The sequence below is a fragment of the Schistocerca nitens genome, chromosome 2, assembly GCF_023898315.1.
Source record: "Schistocerca nitens isolate TAMUIC-IGC-003100 chromosome 2, iqSchNite1.1, whole genome shotgun sequence".
NCBI lineage: Eukaryota > Metazoa > Arthropoda > Insecta > Orthoptera > Acrididae > Schistocerca > Schistocerca nitens.
Genome location: NC_064615.1, coordinates 4,102,501 through 4,123,463, shown reverse-complemented (window position 1 = coordinate 4,123,463; position 20,963 = coordinate 4,102,501). Strand labels below are relative to the sequence as shown.

The following is a 20,963-nucleotide window of genomic DNA, read 5'->3' as shown; positions in this document are numbered from 1 at the left end:
GAAAATGAGGTTCAGTTAAGGAATTTATCGAGAAGCTGAAACCCATGCAATCACACTACTGCTGTGGAAAAAACATCAGTAGACAATATGTCCAGTGAATTATCGATTGCAAAGCTTTGGAAAATGTTTAATGTGGATCCAGAGAAAACTGTGGATAAAGTTACATAAGAGTTTTTCAGATATATTTTTGTATCTGACTATAATATCATTTTGACTTCCCCAGTAACCGACTGTTGCTCAGTGTGCATCACTTTAAAACAACAAATAAAGCAATTAACTCTAACAACTGGAGTTGAGGAAGAAACAAGAATTGACAACACAACTTGCTCTACACAAAGCTAAGGCAAATGCTTTTTATGATATACTGAAAGTTGAGGACAATGGTGAAATAATCCTGACATTTGACTGCCAGAAAAACCTTCCACTGCCTCAACTGCATGATCAAAGTGCTTATTATACGTGTCAAATGTGCGCGTATAATTTTACAATCTGTCAAGGACCATCTGGTTCACGGCAAAACAAGGAGAACACATTTATACACACATGGAAAGAAACAGACTTTGCAAAGGGATCCAATGAAATTGTGTCTTGTGTACATCACAGGTTAACATCTACAGACCTACCTGACATCCATACCATCCGACTGATGTCAGACAGTTGTGGAGGGCAAAACAAAAACCAGACAATGATGGGTATGCTGTGCTATTGGCTAACACAAGAAGCTCCTGTCCACGTGAAACGAGTGAAGATACTCTATCCAGTGGTTGGAAATTCGTTTCTACCACCCGACAGAATTTTTGACCGAATAGAAAAGGTTCTCACGTCTGAAGTCACAATTACCTCACCGAGTGAGAACAATGAAGTGTTTGTGGATCACAGAACAGTTTTGCAATTAGGAGTAGATGTCAACAATCTGTGTTGGAAGGATGCAGTTGCTGATGTCATTAAACCATCATCAATGGCACTTCAGATTTGCCCCTGTAAAGCAGGTTGTGATCACCAGAAGTAAACAAAGAAACACACTAGTTAGAGGTGAAGTGGCTTATAGAATGGACACTGGTGAAGGAAGAGGGATATGCAGATGGGGCAAAGCCTACTCGTCCATGGAGCCAAATATTATCAGAATTGGAAGAGCCTTAAAGGAAGCGAAAGTGAGGGATATTGATTTCCTGCTCAAAAAGCATTTCGGGCACACTTGGGAATAAAAAGAAAATCTTCCTTTCTACAAGAATGTATTCGATTGTCAGACAGCTGGGAACAATGCAGACGGAGATTCAGACTTTGAAATTCATCCAGAGGACAATGAGTTGCCATTCTAATTTAGGGGGGAGGGGACGGGACAGGACTTAAAAGTTTGTGACCAATGAACTACTTTCAAACTATTGTTTAATGTCGCATACTTTGTAATCACATTCCGTTTTAGTCAACAAATCTTTTGTAACAGTATTAAGGTGTCTTTATTTTTATGTAATGATAATATATGTGCATCGATCTCTGCAGAAGCTTAACTTTGTAGATCCCTGGGAACAGAGGCAAAACTCTGAATGCAAATTATTTTAAGTAATAACTAGCAAAATAAAAGCCAAATGTTTCAGGGATTGTCAGAAATATACTCCTTAGGTAAGCATACATTTATGATAAGGGATTTTGAATATCTGCCATATGAAGTAAGTAAGAAGTTTTTTTGCATTTCCTGACAAAAAATGTTCTAGTGCACTCACTGCATTTTGCTTCTGGACACCTCAAGTAGACTTATATTACTACTATTTACGATCTTTTATCATTTTGTAGAAATGTATGCACATACAGTTGTTTGTTCCTCTGTATCAGATGCCACTGATGATTAGTTATAAGCCAAAAAACTGATTTTGGCAAATACAACATTTGTAGTGCAGCTCATGGTGTACAGAAGATGCCATTTATTAAGAGTTTTTGATATTTAATAGTTTCCGTTGACAGTCCATGTCTTCCAAAACATTTTATGTATATACCGCAGTGTGAAAACCATGTTTGATTCCAAATTAAAATTAAGTCATCACATGTTTGTGTGCATTCTAACTGTTTTTGACCAATGACAGTGCACTCAATAAAAAACTTTTTAAATGAGCATTCATCAAGTAATTCATGTATTTGACCACCTTAGAGTCACAAACTGTTTCCCCTCCTTTTGATACATGCACATACTACTTTAGCTTTAAGCCATGGAACAGCTGACATCGTATAAGCTTGGATCAAAGACACTTTCTGTGTAAGGCACTCACTGGTTCATGTAGTTAGATGACGCACTGGAGCCAGACTTTTTAATTGTTAGGTAAAACTGTAAGGACTAATGATGTATGATCTGGAATGCTAGTTAAAAAGCAATCAACATAGAGGAGAGATGAAACAAACAATTAGTACAACCAACACTTAAGATTCTGGCCGGTAAATGTTTTTAAAGACCACAGTAGCCCATAGTCAAAAATTAAATTTCAGTAGTCATGTTACTATTGCAATTAAATAGTAGAACATGTTCTACAGTCTGTGATGTGTGTACTGTTAACTTCTGATAGATGAAGTGACAAATACGTTAAAATGTAAAGGATTAAAAGAACAGACACTGTTACAAAGTGGCATACCACCAGTGGCTTGTTACAATAATTACTAAGTGGTATAGGGCCACCACTTAATAGACGAAAATGGCTTAAAAGGCAGTGCCCAATTGATAGTACAGCTGAAATTATTTGTGAGTTATACACGAGGAAGTTACCCAAACCACAAGGATGGGTTAGATCTCCTCAAGTTTGTTACCACAAAGACGCAACCAGTGTTTGTGCTTGAACGATAGAATGTTCCTACAGATAGCAGAGATGAAATCAACAAAGGGTACAGAACAGCTAAAAATCCTGAGTAGTAGAATTGCAGCCCTTGCAGCAGCATCAGAAGCCCCATTAATAATGAGACACGTAGGCCAATTACCGAAGGAACAAGTTTTCTATTAAAACATACCTTTCCTGCTCCGACTGGACCAATAACAGCACACAGCTTTCCTGGTTTCACATGTAAATTTATACTTGATAAGGTCTCTGATATTGAGCCAGGAGCCCACTTTGCACACACTCCTTTCATCACTAGACCATTTGCATGTGTACCCTTTTCCTCTGCTGGACCATTTACAACCCTTGGCACATGTTCCTCTTGCATTAGAAATGCCTGCAAATAATAAATAAAAATGACTACACACACACACACACACACACACACACACACACACACACACACACACACAAGGGGGGGGGGGCGGCGCAAGGAAGTGGTGGAGAGGAGCCAAGGGGAAGGAGGAGACACATGTATCCTCTACGTGAATTTATTCCCAGAACCTTTGTTTACAATTTGATAAGATGGTAAACTCACCTCTAACCTTCGAATAGATACTTTTGCTTCAGCTGAAAATTGCACAGCCGATGGATAACAGATAGCCATGCACAACTGCAGGGCGTTGAAAAACTGAGCCAGTGAGAATACCTGAAGATGAACAATATGTTACCAATTGCTCTTAGAATATCTGCAATATTATAATTTCACTTCAAATTGCACATACCTTCTCAGCGGTAACTGAATGTCCGAGTAGTGTGTAAGCTACAAGTGTGATATACAGAGATGTTCTTTCAGTGAACACCATGAACGCGCAATGAATTCCTCGCAAATATGATGCTCCTCTTAAAACCCTGATCTCTCGACTGAAAATTTGAGATTCAATGTTTCATTACTCGGCAAAATTATAGTGGCAGAAAATGGATAATTGTTAAATATGACTATTTCTGCTAACTGCATCCAAGTAAGTACATCACACACAGCTTTTTCAAATCAAACTTCACAGCACATGCATGTAATATATTTGTATAGAAATGCATTCAGTTGCCTGGAGACATCCCAGGATTGATTTTTCTTGAACAATAGAACACCATGCAAAGTTGAAGTGTCAAATTGGAATGTACTGAAATAAACACATCACCTCATGTGAACTAGTTTCACCAATCCAACTTCTTGACCACTAGCTCATTGCACACACGCACACACACACACACACACACACACACACACACACACACACACACACACACACACACCTTGAGACATTTCTGACATCCGTATACTGAAAATATGTTAATTACTTACTGACCAAAGTACATGTGAGAATTAGAAAGACAGGCAGGCGATCAATTTCATATTCTCATTCCAAACAATTTTGCAGTCTCATTCCAACAAAAATTTAAACACGCATATCTGCCGTGTAATTTACCAGTTAAGTATGATGATATTAACTTTTTCCATTACCTTCTAGCAAAATGTACCATCTTTTCAAATGGTTTCTCCCAGGCATACATCTTTATTACTTGGATTCCAGATATGATTTCATTCATGAGTCTTATCCTGTCGTCACTTCTTATTGCTGTCTGCATTCTAAACTTTGTTGTCAAAGTACTCATATAACCTGCGATGAAATTTTTTTTTAAAATAATACACAAATAGAAATATCATGGAAAATTCTGATAGTGTAAAAATTGTTATCACAAGGAAAAAATAAGGTCATACAGAAGACATACAACAATACTTCATTAAAGAACAGAAGAAAAAATTGAAAACACTATGAAACAAGGTAAATTTTACTCTTGACAATCAATTCCAGCTCTATTGCTGATAACAGAGGGCACATGAGCGTGCACACACACGTGCTCACTCACTCACTATTCACAGATTTCAAATAGGTATTTGATAACACAAAATGGAATAAATTTTTCTCCATTCTGCAGCTGTGTGCTGTCAACTAAATTTATGATGGGCTAATTCATTCTCTTTATGAGAATCTTAATGGAGTGGACACCACTGATGGGACTCAGCGAGGTGGTGCAGTGGTTAGCACACAGGACTCTCATTCAGGAGGACAACAGTTCAAACCCACACCTGGTCATCCTGACTTAAGTTTTGCGTGATTTGCTTAAATCGCTTAAGACAAATGCCAGGATGGTTTCTTTGAAAGGTACTGGCTGATTTCCTTCCCCATCCTTCCTTAACCCAACAGGGAATGAGGAAGTAAATAACTATATAAATAGAAGAGTTTGTCATCACAAATAGAAAGTCAGCATGAAACTGTTCACTGGTAACATAGCAGTATCACCAAAATTGAACAGCAGTTTAGTTGGGAACTTAATTAAATAGATCACATTATTGGCAGAATGTGGAATATGTATGCACCTAAACGGTGCAAGGAGGACAGGGCGGGTTAAAGTAGAGGAACTTGGCAATTGGGGGGGAGGGGCGGCAGGAGGGGAGGGGGGTGTGGTGTGGTGGTGGGGGGAGCCTGTTTAAAGGCTGGTAAGAGGGCTGAAGGATGTAATGAATGGAAACAAGGGGAGGGGGGGGGGCAGAAATAAGTAGAACACAGTGACGAGCAGCGATAAAGAAAGAAAAGGGAACAAAGCACAAGAGAATACGCTGCAGAAAGGCTTTCCGTCTATGTTGTTGTTGTTGTTGTTGTTGTTGTTGTGGTCTTCAGTCCTGCGACAGGTTTGATGCAGCTCTCCATGCAACTCTATCCTGTGCAAGCTTCAACTCCCAGTATCTACTGCAACCTACATCCTTCTGAATCTGCTTAGTGTATTCATCTCTTGCTCTCCCTCTACGATTTTTACCCTCCACACTGTCCTCCAATGCTAAATTTATGATTCCTTGACGCCTCAGCACATGTCCTACCAACCGGTCTCTTCTTCTCGTCAAGTTGTGCCACAAACTTCTCTTCTCCCCAATTCTATTCAATACCTCCTCATTAGTTACATAATCTACCCAGCTAATCTTCAGCATTCTTCTGTAGCACCACATTTCAAAAGCTTCTATTCTCTTCTTGTCCAAACTAGTTATCGTCTATGTTTCACTTCCATACATGGCTACACTCCATACAAATACTTTCAGAAACGTCTTCCTGACATTTAAATCTATACTCTATGTTAACAAATTTCTCTTCTTCAGCAACGCTTTCCTTGCCATTGCCAGTCTACATTTTATATCCTCTCTACTTCGACCATCATCAGTTATTTTGCTTCCCAAATAGCAAAACTCCTTTACTACTTTAAGTGTCTCATTTCCTAATCTAATTCCCTCAGCATCACCCAACTTAATTCGACTACATTCCATCATCCTCGTTTTGCTTTTGTTGATGTTCATCGTATATTCTCCTTTCAAGACAATGTCCATTCCGTTCAACTGCTCTTCCAGGTCCTTTGCTGTCTCTGACAGAATTACAATGTCATCGGTGGACCTCAAGGTTTTTATTTCTTCTCCATGGATTTTAATGCCTACTCCAAACTTTTCTTTTATTTCCTTTACTGCTTGCACAATATACAGATTGAATAGTGTCGGGGAGAGGCTACAACCCAGTCTCACTCCCTTCCCAACCACTGCTTCCCTTTTGTGACCCTCGACTCTGCTTTCTGTACAAATTGTAAATAGCCTTTCGCTCCCTGTATTTTACCCCTGCCACCTTCAGAATTTGAAAGAGCATATTCCAGTCAACATTATCAAAAGCTTTCTCTAAGTCTACAAATGCTAGAAACGTAGGTTTGCCTTTTCTTAATCTTTCTTCTAAGATAAGTCGTAAGGTTAGTATTGCCTCATGTGTTTCAACATTTCTACGGAATCCAAACTGATATTCCCCGAGGTCGGCTTCTACCCTTTTTTCCACTCGTCTGTAAAGAATTCGCGTTAGTATTTTGCAGCTGTGACTTATTAAACTGATAGTTCGGTAATTTTCACATCTGTCAACACCTGCTTTCTTTGGGATTGCAATTATTATATTCTTCTTTAAGTCTGAGGATATTTCGCCTGTCTCATACATCTTGGTCACCAGATGGTAGAGTTTTGTCATGGTAGGCTCTCCCAAAGCTGTCAGTAGTTCTAATGGAATGTTGTCTACTGCCGGGGCCTTGTTTCGACTCAGGTCTTTCAGTGCTCTGTCAAACGCTTCACGCAGTATCTTATCTCCCATTTCATCTTCATCTACATCCTCTTCCATTTCCATAATATTGTCCTCAAGGACATCGCCCTTGTATAAACCCTCTATATACTCCTTCCACCTTTCTGCTCTCCCTTCTTTGCTTAGAACTGGGTTTCCATCTGAGCTCTTGATATTCATACATGTGGTTCTTTTCTCCAAAGGTCTCTTTAATTTTCCTGTAGGCAGTATCTAACTTACCCCTAGTGAGGTAAGCCTCTACATCCTTACATTTATCCTCTAGCCATCCTTGCTTAGCCATTTCGCACTTCCTGTTGATCTCATTTTTGAGACGTTTGTATTCCTCTTTGCCTGCTTCATTTACTGCATTTTTATATTTTCTCCTTTCATCAATTAAATTCAATATATCTTCTGTTACCAAGGAATTCTACTAGCCCTCGTCTTTTTACCTACTTGATCCTCTGCTGCCTTCACTACTGCATCCCTCAGAGCTACCCATTCTTCTTCTACTGTATTTCTTTCCCCCATTTCTGTCAATTGTTCCCTTATGCTCTCCCTGAAACTCTCTACAACCTCTGGTTCTTTCAGTTTATCCAGGTCCCATCTCCTTAAATTCCCACCTTTTTGCAGTTTCTTCAATTTGAATCTGCAGTTCATAACCAATAGATTATGGTCAGAGTCCACATCTGCCCCTGGATATGTCTTACAATTTAAAACCTGGTTCCTAAATCTCTGTCTTACCATTATATAATCGATCTGATACCTTGTAGTATCTCCAGGATTCTTCCATGTATACAACCTTCTTTTATGATTCTTGAACCAAGTGTTAGCTATGATTAAGTTATGCTCTGTGCAAAATTCTACCAGAGGGCTTCCTCTTTCATTTCTTACCCCCAATCCATATTCACCTACTATTTTTCCATCTATATAATTCAGAAATAATAGTGAGGGACAGGTTGTGAAGCACTCAATAAAACCATGTACATTACATTGAACGGAACATTCTGAAATTGGGAATGTCATGGATACAATTGAGGCGTGGTAAATCATCCAAAAGATAAGTGTATTCTGGTCATATGTATATAGATTGTTTTGCCCTGAAGGCAAAAGGGTAGATGTTTTAGTAAATGACATGGTTCCTGAAACTTCATGGCAGATTAAAACTGTGTGCTGGACCGAGACTCAAACTCGGGACCTTTGCCTTTTGCGGACAAGTACTCTACCGACTGAGCTACCCAAGCACGACTCACGCCCTGTCCTCGCAGCTTTACTTCTGCCAGTACCTCGTGTCCTACCTTCCAATCTTTACAGAGACTGGTTACTGTTACAGGTAGCCCATCCTTCAGCAGGGTGCAAAATGCCACTAACTGAGTCCTAACAGGACATAGTGAGCAGACTAATTGGGCAGGTCTTTCACTTGTGTCTTCTATGGGGTACAGAACTGAAAACTGAGGATCTGTTAGATGACTACCAGCTTAGCTTCAGAACAGGCAAAAGCACGCAAGAGGCAGTTCAGATGCACTTGATAATGAAAGCAGAACTTAAGAAAAAGCAAGACTTTTCATAGGATTTGTCAGCTACAAAAATCATTCAACTACTAAAAATTTGTGATTGATTGATAGATTTAATGATTAAAGGGACCAAACTACAAGGTGATCAGTCCCTCCTACCTGGAACAGTAAGTCAACAAAACCACATACCAAAGAAAAGCCTAGTGCACAAAACAAAAGGGAAGAAAACCCCCAAGGTCTACCAAAGCTCACTAAATCCTAGAAAAGGGGACAAAGAAAAGGAAAAGGGGGAAAATGATGAAAGGCAGGTGAGGTACCGCATCCAGGGAACAGCAGGAGGCCCCCAAAGGCAGAAAGTGCAATGGGGGACATATCCATACCATTTACCAGAGGCACCCCATCCACCAAAACCCAGGAAGACTAGTGACAAAGGCAGGATGATAAAAGCAAAGGAAAACAGAGGCAGAAAATCAAGTCAAAATGAACAAGTGAGAAAGGGCAAGATGAGCACAAGAGTGAGTATGCCAAGGGCTGGGGTGGACCACCATGCCCCGACAGCCGCTGCCCATTTGGGGCAGAGGGGATAGCAGGATCTCCTGCCAACCCTTCAATGGGCCGACAAAACAGAGCATGATCTAGCTCCTCATAGTAAAGGTGGCATTGTAGCACTCATGATTCAAGGAAGAGAAGGGTACCGCTTAAGCCTCCTCCACTTGTTTCCAGTGGAGGAAGGCAGGGTGATAGTGGGAAGAGCTTGAAACTTCCTGCAAAATGGCAATCCAGGGTGTTTGAGACAGCAATAGGGTTCACGAAGACATTGTATGCTACTATCAGGCTGGAAATTGGGGAATGGAGCCATCGGAGGTTGGCCCACCTGACAGAGGCAGGGGTGGAACTGTTGAAAGGACTAGTGAATGGAATCTGGCTAGCTTCTTTGCTGTCTCTAAGAAAGCGAGGACACATTACATGCATCTGTTTACAATGAATGCAGTTTACCATTGTAGGATGATGGTTAAAAACACGGGGAGCACGTCTCCGTGCAGAACTGCATTGTGGCATACTTCAGTCCACCAATGGACTGGGAGACGACATGGCCAAGAGGAGGTGTGAGGAATGGAACATTCTGCAGCATTAAGTATAATGTTTGAGAGGTATTCCACTTGGTCATCACAACTAGATAAATTTTTTTTTCTTTGGAAGGTCAGCAGGGAAGAGTAAAGCTGCCAATTAGCCTTACTAAGCTGCCATTTGGGTGTGCATGCGGATGGAGTAGGAGTTAGCAAACAGATACTGCACGGGAAATGGTTGCTCGAGAAGGTGTCCGAGAGAATGGACCACTCTGGACGATGGGAAAGCTGGGCAGTGCAGAAGGATAGGTCCAAATGGGAATAGGTGTGCGAGGAGTTGGTAAGGAAAGTGGGTGCTCCAGTGTCAAGGCAGAAAAGGTTCAGTTGATTAAGAAGATCAGCCAAGAGGGCACCACTCTGACAGGTATTGGGAGAACCCAAATGGGCTGATGTGCATTAAAGTCACCGAGTAGCAAAATGGGGGGGGGGGGGGGGAGCTGCCCAATAAGCTAAAGGAAGTCTGACCTGGCGACAATGATGGAAGGAAATAAATAGTACAGAGGGAAAGGGTCAGGCGAGGAACGAAAAGGCGAACTGCAACAGCTTGAAGATTGGTAGTCAGGGCGATGGGATGGGCAGCCTGGTGTAAATTACACCACGGGAAGAATTAAAAGATCTATAGGCCTCAACACAAACAGGGTACCCATCTAGAAGCAAGGCAGCAAGCAGTAATTGTGCTTGAGAATAAGAAGTAGTCTCCAAAAGCGAAGTGCCATTCCGTAAATGAGAGCAGGCTTTCACAGGGCTGGCAACTGCATCAACACCATTCTGAATAATAAACGGGTTGACTGTGGTGAAGGACTGACCATCCTCAGTATGAGAGACTACGAGGAACCACGGTGAAACGTGAAGGGTCTTAGAATCATTAGCCTCATGATGTTTACGTTTCACAGATGCAGATTGGGAAGATTATTGACTCTCCTTCCAACTGGGGGCCCCATTCACAAGGGGGTGCACCCGTCTTAGGTGACTGTCACCTCAGGTCACACCTCCCGAACACCTGACTGAGGTACCAATCAGCAGTTTGGGACAGTTGCAGCTCAGGCAATTACCCCTCCCTGAGCCTGCCTGTACCAGGGGGTACATGCAAACTATCTGTTGACCTGGGGCAGGGAATCACATGTTACCCAGTCATCTGTTATGCATCAGACATGTGGGCCAGCCTTCAGGAGTGCACAGGAAGGAAGAAGAGAAAGAGGAACCTCACACACCAAATCAGAGGAATGAGAGGAGAAGGGAAACAAAGAAAGGAAAAGGGAGCAAAAAACAAAGGTGAAACTGTTCTTACATCAGTGACAGACAATGCAGAACATTCCCAATAACATCCCAGACATGTTCCCCAAGTGAGGGGAAAAAGAATAGCAAGAGGACAGACAAGCAGCACAGAAGAGCAAAAATGCTGCAAAGGCAAGGGGGAGGAGGGGGGTGCTGTGGTAGCCAAGCACGAACCTGCCAAAGAATGGCGAGCCCCTTGGGGCGGACGCTGGTAGACTGGCTGTGGTTTAATGAATAGCTTTTATCAAAGAGCTTATAGAGTGCAGTACCCTGAATGGATCTCTTTCAACAAGATGGGAATTTTAAGATTTAAGCAATTTTTCTGCCACTTATCAGTACAGCACTGCAGTGATTATCACATACACTTTTTGTAAACAATGTTTTAGATGTCTTGCTAAATTCTTGTGCCTGTACTTTAAGTACCCGATTTCGTGATATAGTGATGAGACATAGTGAGTTAACAGAATCATTCACAACATGGAGAATGGGAGACTGATGGAGAGGATGATTGTTATGTCATGGAAATTGATGAGTATGTAACACTATTCATTGTAATTTTAAATAGGTCAAATAGAGCTACAATGATGTGGATATTGTATAACTGTCTGAAACAAACTCATAGAATCCCAAAACCCCATCACTATGAGGCAGTTGAGCACGGCTGCCAAATAGATAAGTGATCATCATAGACTGCATGTGTTTTATGGGCTAGAACTAGCTTTGTCTAGAGACTCAGTGAGATTAGAAGTTTTGCACGAAGCAGTGAGTGGACTATGGATAGTGGACACAATCATGAATGGTGCAGACAAAAGCAATCATTTGAATCAAAGTATGGTGACTTATACCAGCTATCCTAATGTGTTTCCGTTGGACTTTAATCTAGTTTTCAGAACCAGGCAGTTACTAGAACTATATGGACATTCCTAATTGTATCCAACTGTCTGTCCTAGCTAGATTTCACTGGAATGGTACCAAACCAAATTCAAGGGCAGAATTTCTCCTAAGGTGGAAGATATGTTGTGATATAGACAGAGCAGTGCAACAGAGGAAATTCTGGATCCAATTGGTGACTAATGCATGTGACAGACAACACAGGCTACCTGCAAAGTCCTGAACACATTACGTCAACAAGTGGCTAGATGCTCTAAACCATTCAGCAAAGCAGCATTGCACCAACCGGGATTCCACACCTCCACCACCAGGCCCAGGATGATTGATTGTGCCAGTCAAGCCACCATAACAGGATGGCTGCTGTGTTGCTGGACCCTCCAGCATCTGGTGGATAGCTATCACGAGCCCACAATTCTTACTCCGAATCCAGAGTTGGGGTTGCCATGCCACCGCACATCACACCAGTCTCCACCTAAACTATGTCTGTATGAAGTACAGCTGCTGAGTCCGCAGGAGTGCTGTGCTACCCTCAGCTACTTGTCACTGTAAGTCAGCTCATTGACTCCTAGCCACGTCTACAACCTTCAGGTGGTGCCTACTGCCTTTACTGGACCAATACAAGAACCATGAACCCCAGGCTGCACCAATGGACGAGAGTGCACAGCTTTACTTGCACCTACATTAAAGAATTTTCCTGAATGCCATCAGTCTCCATGCAACTACTTTCACTTTCAACATTCCTGTAATCCCTTGCCAACCCACTGTATCCATAATGTCCATTTGGGAGGACTAACCACCACCTTAACAAACCAAAAGAACAGCTCTTCCACCACGCACGATACATTTCGACACATACTGGGCCTCTTAAAGAGACGGGGACCCCAAACAAACAAACTCGAGGAATTCTGTTGCTCTGGAAGCAAAATAAAATGACATGAAGTGATAGCAGATTGGCATGGGTAAAGAACATATTCCTTGAAGTAGTCTGCTGGTGACATCATCGACCTTATTTTATGGCAGAAATTTCTGATGTAGTTTTGGAGCACAGTATTGTATATCACAGCAATTACATCACAAACTGTGGGAGCACCTGAAATGATGAAAAAGTGTTTGAGATGCATGCTATAGAAAGATGTTGAAAATAGGTGGATTAATAAGAAATGAGGTTCTCTGCAGAATAAGCAAGTGGAGGAACACTTGAAAAACACAGGCAAGAAAAAGGGAGAGGGTGATGTGACACATAGTAAGTAAGATATGAACATTTTGTTGTTGTTGTTGTTGTTGTTGTTTTTGTATGCGATAAATTTTACAGATCAATTCTGCATTAAATCTGGGTTAATGCAGAAACATCACCAGAAGTTGCCAGTAATTAACGTGAGCATTCCTATCACTCACAATTTTACACGTTACACAAATATTATATTTCTGAAAAAGTTCATCATATCATTTATTCCAAACTGTATGTTGTTAGTAGAGAAGAGAGATTTGACTTTTTTACATTGTAATTTTGTTTTATACAATTTGTTAAATACACAACAAGTAATCTGCAAATCTGAAAGCTGAGGATATTCAATTACAAAATACTCCAGACCATAATTTATTGTACAGAATGTGTATATATTTGTTACCTTATTGAATTAAGAATTATTTTCTGCAGGAAATATGTTAAAAGAAAACTCATAAACGTTGTGAAGTAAACAAAACAGCAAAGCCTAAAATTTTCTATTTATATTTTAAAACTTATTAAAAGAAGTTCAACTTTTTTGCAGCATTAGAATTATTGTTAGCAAATGTCTACAATTTTGTCACAACAGAGGTCTCCATTATAAAACTAAAGTAATTAAAGAACTGTAATCTCTGAGAAATATCTCTAGCATAGCTATGGGTTATAAATAACACATTAACTGCAGATATTTTTGTTACATAGTTTCAAGGTAGGTAAGAAGTATGTCACTTGTATCATTTACTTAATACTGTGCTAGTTTTCTGATATATTTTTTCTGTGGAGTGTCTCTTATAAGTGTCACTGGAAGAAAAAAAGGCCAATTAATTGTAAATTAGAATTTTAATTAACACTTAACTATTTTGTAACCACTGGACATCAAGGATATTTTAGTATCTACAAATGAACTTCAATCCACAAACACTGAAGACATGTAATAAAACCAAATATTTATAGCTCTACTTTCTCTGATAAATGATCATGTGCCCAGATAGCTGTAATGCTGAACACCACTAATAAAATAATTACATGCATTATTAAATTGCATGAAGTTCTTTGATGGTACTAAAAAGTGAACATTACAATACGCAATCAGCACTGAAAAAGATTCTGTAGTTGAGGTGTTATGTTGTCAGTACTGTTAGCATGCAGTTACAACAGAGCAATGCCTGTAATTGTCTCTCCATCAAGAGCTTCACATTGCTGTGGTTACACAGTTAACAAGGACGGTCATACAGTAACAATTTAAGTATATATTCAGAGTACTACTTGACTATTGTTGCTCAAGCATTCAGACTGTGTTTATTTGCAGAGACAACTAGTAGTGTGCCAAGAGACACAGAATACTCAGCTGATGTGAGACAAGCTGTTTTGCATGTCCTGAAGAAGGTAAAGTCCCAGTCTAGCATGGCTAGACACTAAGGCACATCATATCAACTTATAAGAGTGTGGCATCAGAGGCAAGAAACAGAAGGGAACATTAGCCAGTAACCCAATATCAAGTGCTCCTTGAAAAACAATCGGGGGTGGGTGGGTGGGGGGTGGGGGACAGAATGATTCATAAGCAGTCAACTGCTGATACAAGAAAAAAATCAGCTTAGCAAATTTTGGATGGTCTGGAGCACCAGGAACTGAACCTACATGTCTCTACTGTAAAATGTCACCTAGTAGCAGGTGATTTACATTGTAGACTATCCCCATGTTAAAAAAAAGGGAAGCCAGGATAGAGTTTGCAAAGAAACATCGAACAAATTGGTCTGAGGTTTTATGGAGTGATGAAAATAAATTTAGGGTTTTTTCTTCTGATGGTGTGCAGCATATACATCAATCCAAAACCAAAGAGTCAACAAAAAGTACTAGGTTCCGACCATTAAGCACAACGGTGGCAGCATCATGATGTGGGGATGCTGTTTCAAGAAAGAGAGTTAGTCCTGTAGTCTGAAGAGAAGGCAAAATTGATTGTTTCATGTACAGTGGCATTTAAGGAAAGGATATGGTTCCACATGGGAGAAAGAATATACTATATAATTAGATATTTAAAACATGGACAATGATTCAAAACATATCTCCAGCCATTTACAAAACTTTCTTTTCAGATAAAAATCTGAACTTTAGGAGTGGCCAATCCAAAGCTTGGATCCAAATCCAACTGAACACCTCTGGGAGGCACTGTAGTAGAAAATAATCAAATAAGAATCAATTTGCTGCTGCTTTATTGTATGAATGGTCAAAACTTCCACTTAACCTATTAAAAAAGCCAAATACATGTGTAGCTGTGATCAAAGCTCATGTGTATGCAACAAAGTACTGATTTGTTCTTCAGATTCCAAAATAGTTTTGTTTCATTCCTACATACTTGGACCTAAAAATTACTTTTGAGCCAGAAGAATTGTTATTTCTGTTTTGATGTAAGATAACTTTGTTCAAACTAAATGCAGTTTTGTACTCATTAGAGTGTGACAATTTTCAATTTTGAAAAATATGTAAAAACCTGCCAACCGGTTGCATAGGTTTTCTATATACCTTGACCAGGTTTCGTGACTTCATCAGAAATCAATTATTTGCTGGCAGTCTTTTTACTACACTGATCTTCATGTAATTTTAACTAAAGCTTTCTACAAAATACTTCTGAGTGCTACTGTATGTAGCTTATTTGGAAAGTGAGAAGTTACAACCTGGAAACTTCATGAGAGCTGGTAAAGATTCTGTGTAGAACATTAATTTTCAGTACAATAAGAGGTAGCTAAGGCCACGGTGCTAAATATAATTTAGTAGTTCTAGTCCTGTGTGATGTGAAGTGATAGGGACACTACTTCGTGACTAGTTAACAGGTGTGTGGCATGTTTTGTTGTATGGGGAGAAAGTATATGGCATTTGGTTGTGGACATCATCATGTGACAGGCACCTTTTGTACGGTCAGAGGTACTTCAGTAGATATCAACATAATGGAAATAGACATTGAGAAAGGTTTCTCACTGAGCCAAAAAATGTCAGTGAAATAAATAGGGAAGAATGTGATGAGGTTCAGTAGAAAGAGGAAAATGAGTACATAACACGGGGAAGTGCCATTGAAGGGCCTGTGGCAGTGCACCAGATGTAGGTGTCATCTTAAGCTTTTGTATGAAGTCCTTAATCAGCATTATTGTCCTGATATACATGACTTAGGATGAGGATAATGGGCACAGTGAGACAAAAGATTCAACCCCATTTTTTCAATGTGAAACGAGATTTTTTTAATCTTATTATAAGGGGTGTATACAATGATACTTTGCCTGCAACATAGATAGTAATCAGTTGGCAATAATGGGAAAAGCATTAAGAATCTGATTAAGCAATCAAAATGTCAAATGTTTCATGTTCTCTTGTAGAAGGCTACAGTGAGATGTGACAACACACATTTTCAAACATTTAAACAATCAAAACAATAAAAACCTTTACTGGCTTTTCTTCTTCAGGAGTCCTGGTCTTATAAAAAAATTTATTAATATCTGATTTGGAAACAATTATATCATCTGGCACACTGGAGAAAATAAACTTTCCATGGTAGTTCATACTTTTTCGAGGAAGGTATATTTCATGCTGAAACATTTTGAACTCCTATGATAGTTTTGTGCAAGATACAACCCTATGTACATAACAAACAATCTTTGGCTTTAAATTCAACATTTATCTAATTGATAAAATAGGGTTCATGTTCAAGTTCACCAGATGTCTGTTCAGGCTGTGGGGGAAGGACATTTGATGCACAGAATTAAACGAACCTTTGAAGGGTGGACTGTCTCAGCTTTATCACTTCTGTCTTTATTTTCCTTAAACAACTGTTTTCTTGTATTTTCAATGCTATCACTTCATTTCTCTCTTCACTAACTACTTTCTCTGATGCAATTCTGATTTTTCCTTTTAGCCCTCTTTTATTTCCACTCCTTAGTTTTGCTTTTGAGGATCCTTTTAATGGCCGCAGAACTTACGACAGTAGCATGTTCAAATATTACAGAGTATTTTTCCATCAGTTTTGTTGCTAATTATGTAGGCATCAACTCAGTTTTATAAGACTGGGCTATTTCACTTATCAGCTGAGGCCTGTCAATCATGCTACCCAGAAGAGGTGTAGAAAGCACACTATTTGATGGAGGTATGTCCCAGTGCTTGGTAGGAAGTCATCGTCAGTATAAATGTGTTTCCAGTAGAAGTGCTCTTGTTTATTTTACTTATGCAGACATTATATTGACAGTATTCAATGCTAGTGGATGTGCAAAGCCAACACAGGACACCACATTACAAACTGAAAATGTTTCTCTTGGATGTGATGCTATCCAACAATCTGTAGCAGTATTCCAAAAGGTTTGAACTCTTATAAGAACCATGACAACAAGAAGAAAGAAAACAGCTAGAAACACTGAGAATATGCCCCACTGCTCCTCATACCAGTGTCTCGCTGTTCCTGTATGGCATGCTTCCTTAACAAAACAGATACCATCACAGCTAGACACGAGCAATGCAACTCTACATCTACATCTACATCCTCTGCAATCCACCATACAGTGCGTGGTGGAGTGTGCCTCATACCACAACTAGCATCTTCTCTCCCTATTCCACTCCCAAACAGAACGAGGGAAAAACGACTGCCTATATGCCTCTGTACGAGCCCTAATCTCTCTTATCTTTGTGGTCTTTCGATGAAATGTAAGTTGACGGCAGTAAAATTGTACTGCCGTCAGCCTCAAATGCTGGTTCTCTAAATGTCCTCAGTAGCGATTCATGAAAAGAACGAATCCTTTCCTCTAGAGACTTCCACCCGAGTTCCTGAAGCATTTCCATAACACTCGCGTGATGATCAAACCTACCAGTAACAAATCTAGCAGGCCGCCTCTGAATTGCTTCTATGTCCTCCCTGAATCCGACCTGATAGGGATCCCAAACGCTCAAGCAGTACTCAAAAATAGGTCGTATTAGTATTTTATAAGTGGTCTCCTTTACAGATGAACCACATCTTACCAAAATTCTACCAATGAACCGAAGACGACTATCCGCCTTCCCCACATCTGTCATTACATGCTTGTCCCACTTCATATCACTCTGCAATGTTATGCCCAAATATTTAATCGACGTGACTGTGTCAAGCGCTACACTACTAATGGAGTATTCCAACATTACAGGATTCTTTTCCTATTCATCTGCATTAATTTACGTTTATCTATATTTAGAGTTAGCTGCCATTCTTTACACCAATCACAAATCCTGTCCAAGTCATCTTGTATCCTCCTACAGTCACTCAACGATGATACCTTCCCGTACACCACAGCATCAGCAAACAGCCGCAGATTGCTATCCATCCGATCCAAAAGATCGTTTATGTAGATGGAAAACAACAGCGGACCTACCACACTTCCCTGGGGCACCCCAAATGATACCCTCACCTCTGATGAACTCACCCTCAAGAACAACGCACTGGGTTTTATTACTTAAGAAGTCTTCCAGCCACTCACATATTTGGGAACCAATCCCATATGCTCGTACCTTAGTTAGCAGTCTGCAGTGGGGCACCGAGTCAAACACTTTCCAGAAGTCAAGGAATATGGCATCTGTCTGATACCCTTCATCCATGGTTCACAAGATATGTGAAAAAAGGGCGAGTTGATTTTCGCAGGAGAGATGCTTTCTAAAGCCGTGCTGATGCATGGACAGCAACTTCTGTCTCAAGGAAATTCATTATATTCGAACTGAGAATATGTTCGAGAATCCTGCAACAAACCGATGTTAAGGATATTTGTCTGTAATTTTGAGGATCCGTCCTTCTACCCTTCTTATATACAGGCGCCACCTGCCCTTTTTTTCCAGTCGCTTGGGACTTTACGTTGGGCAAGAGATTCGCGATAAATGCAAGCCAAGTAAGGAGCCAATGCAGTGGAGTACTCTCTGTAAAACCGAATTGGAATCCCATCAGGACCTGGCGATTTATTTATTTTCAACCCATTCAGCTGCTTCACAACCCCAGGGATGTCTATCACTATGTCCTCCATACAGGAATCTGTACGATGCTCCTGCGTGAAAGATTTCTCAAATGCTAAATTTAAAATTTCAGCTTTCGTTTTCCTGTCTTGCGTTGCCAGGACAGACTGATCAGTGAGTGGCTGGATGGAAGCCTTTGACCCGCTTACCGATTTTATGTAAGACCAGAATTTCCTTGGGTTTTCAGCAAAATCTTTTTCTAAGGTATGACGGTGGTAGTGGTTGAATGCTTCGCGCATCACTCTTTTTACAGCAGCATGAATCTCTACTAACTTTTGCCTGTCCTCATTCTCCCGATCTTTCTTGTACCGTAAGTGCAACTGCCTTTGCTTCCTGACCATTCTCCGAATTGCGCTGTTAAACCATGGTGGGTCTTTTCCGTCTGTAACCCACTTTTTTGGCACATACTTGTCCAATGCGTGATTTACAATGTGTTTAAAATTTGCCCATAATTCTTCCACGTCCATCGTACCGGAAGTAAATGAAGTCTATTCATTTACTATGTGGGATGCTAACAACTGCTTATCTGCTCTTTCTAGTAAGAATACTCTCCTAGCCTTCTTGACCGACTTTTTAACTTTCGTAACCGTAGTCGTAATGACAACATCATGGACACTAATCCATGTCTCAACACTGACACCGTCGGTGAGGTCTGATCTGTTCGTGGCTACCAGATCTAAAATATTTCCATTACGTGTTGGCTGTCGATTTAGCTGCTCAAGACAGTTTTCGGACACTCAAGTATGCTCAAAGTCAATGACAGATTACAAAGATGTATTAATCTTATCGCATTAGCACAAGATTAACACTGCTGCAGGTACCTTGTGGCATAACCTCAAATGCTACCTATTTCACAGGATAAATGACATTGTGAATTATTTCTACATAGCTTTTAAGAACCTTGAAATGGGGAAAATATTTTATATTTAGAGTGACAAATCATAAACACTAAATTATTCACTTACCTTTTTCTCAGAGAGGTGAAAACAAAATTTGCCTATAAAACTTTTAAGGCCATACTGACTGTGCAGCCAACACCTACACTTCAATAGTAAATACAAAATTCAGTGTGTGTCACTGTTCTCCCCACCTCACTCTACCCCTTTCTCCTCCACTCCATAACTATCCTCACACAAATTAATTACATTTATGTACAAGTTTACAGATTCAGATGTGGGGTACAGTGTTATGCTTCCTGGGTTTCCTACAAATGACTACAAGCAGCGGGAGGGTACAATTATGTTTACACAAATTCAATCCTCTTATGAATTAATCCACTTATGAATAACTTTATGAAGAAAAATTTATGTATCACTGCTAGAAATGGATACAATTAAAAGAGAAGTCACAAATTTGTCATATGAACAATGCCACTGTATGTATAGCTCAGTTCACAATACAGGCACACTGACAGTCACAACCAAATGCTACACTGAGAAAGTGCACAAACAAAATGTCATACATACTCTGAACAGGTACTGTTTGTAAGAAGAGTCCAGTAACACCAATAATAGATGCCCAGCCCACAAACTGCCATATAAAATAAGTGGCAATTACAGCCTGTATTGGAGTGATCCAAATGAACTGCAGAAATAGTGGAACTAAATCAAATCTGTTCACATCATTTGACAGAAGATTGACCATTTGTCCAGCAGCAGTCTGACCAAGCGAAATTTTGCTCAGACGCATGACCTGAAACACAAAAACAAATTTCAAATACTGTATATTAAACAAAATAAAATATCGTAATTATCTGAAAAATTTTATTTTTCAATGTTCTTATATTACAGGTAACTTTAGTATAGCCTTCAGCGAAAATATATTCCACATGTTCAAGTCTGCAATGTTTTTGTTATATTCTGTTGTACAATAGTTGAAATTTCGACATGGAACCCACAAACAAAATGAAAAAGTGGGTTAGTATTCTGCCATACACCACC

At 39.9% G+C, this 20,963-nt stretch overlaps 1 protein-coding gene across 2 annotated transcripts in view; it reads right to left on the bottom strand.

Annotated features, from left to right (window-relative positions):
- The window catches only part of LOC126235666 (ATP-binding cassette subfamily C member 4-like), a 297,379-nt gene that overhangs the window by 86,149 nt on the left and 190,267 nt on the right, over positions 1–20,963 (bottom strand). For both annotated transcript variants that reach the window (XR_007544798.1, XM_049944389.1), the window contains exons 5-9: positions 20,490–20,715; positions 4,318–4,474; positions 3,581–3,719; positions 3,394–3,504; positions 2,989–3,192 (exon numbers count right to left, since the gene is read on the bottom strand). Coding sequence is in view for 1 of the 2 variants with exons in the window: in XM_049944389.1 (XP_049800346.1) it covers positions 2,989–3,192; positions 3,394–3,504; positions 3,581–3,719; positions 4,318–4,474; positions 20,490–20,715 (837 nt within the window). In the remaining variant the exon portion in view is untranslated. The remainder of the gene's footprint in view (positions 1–2,988; positions 3,193–3,393; positions 3,505–3,580; positions 3,720–4,317; positions 4,475–20,489; positions 20,716–20,963) is intronic.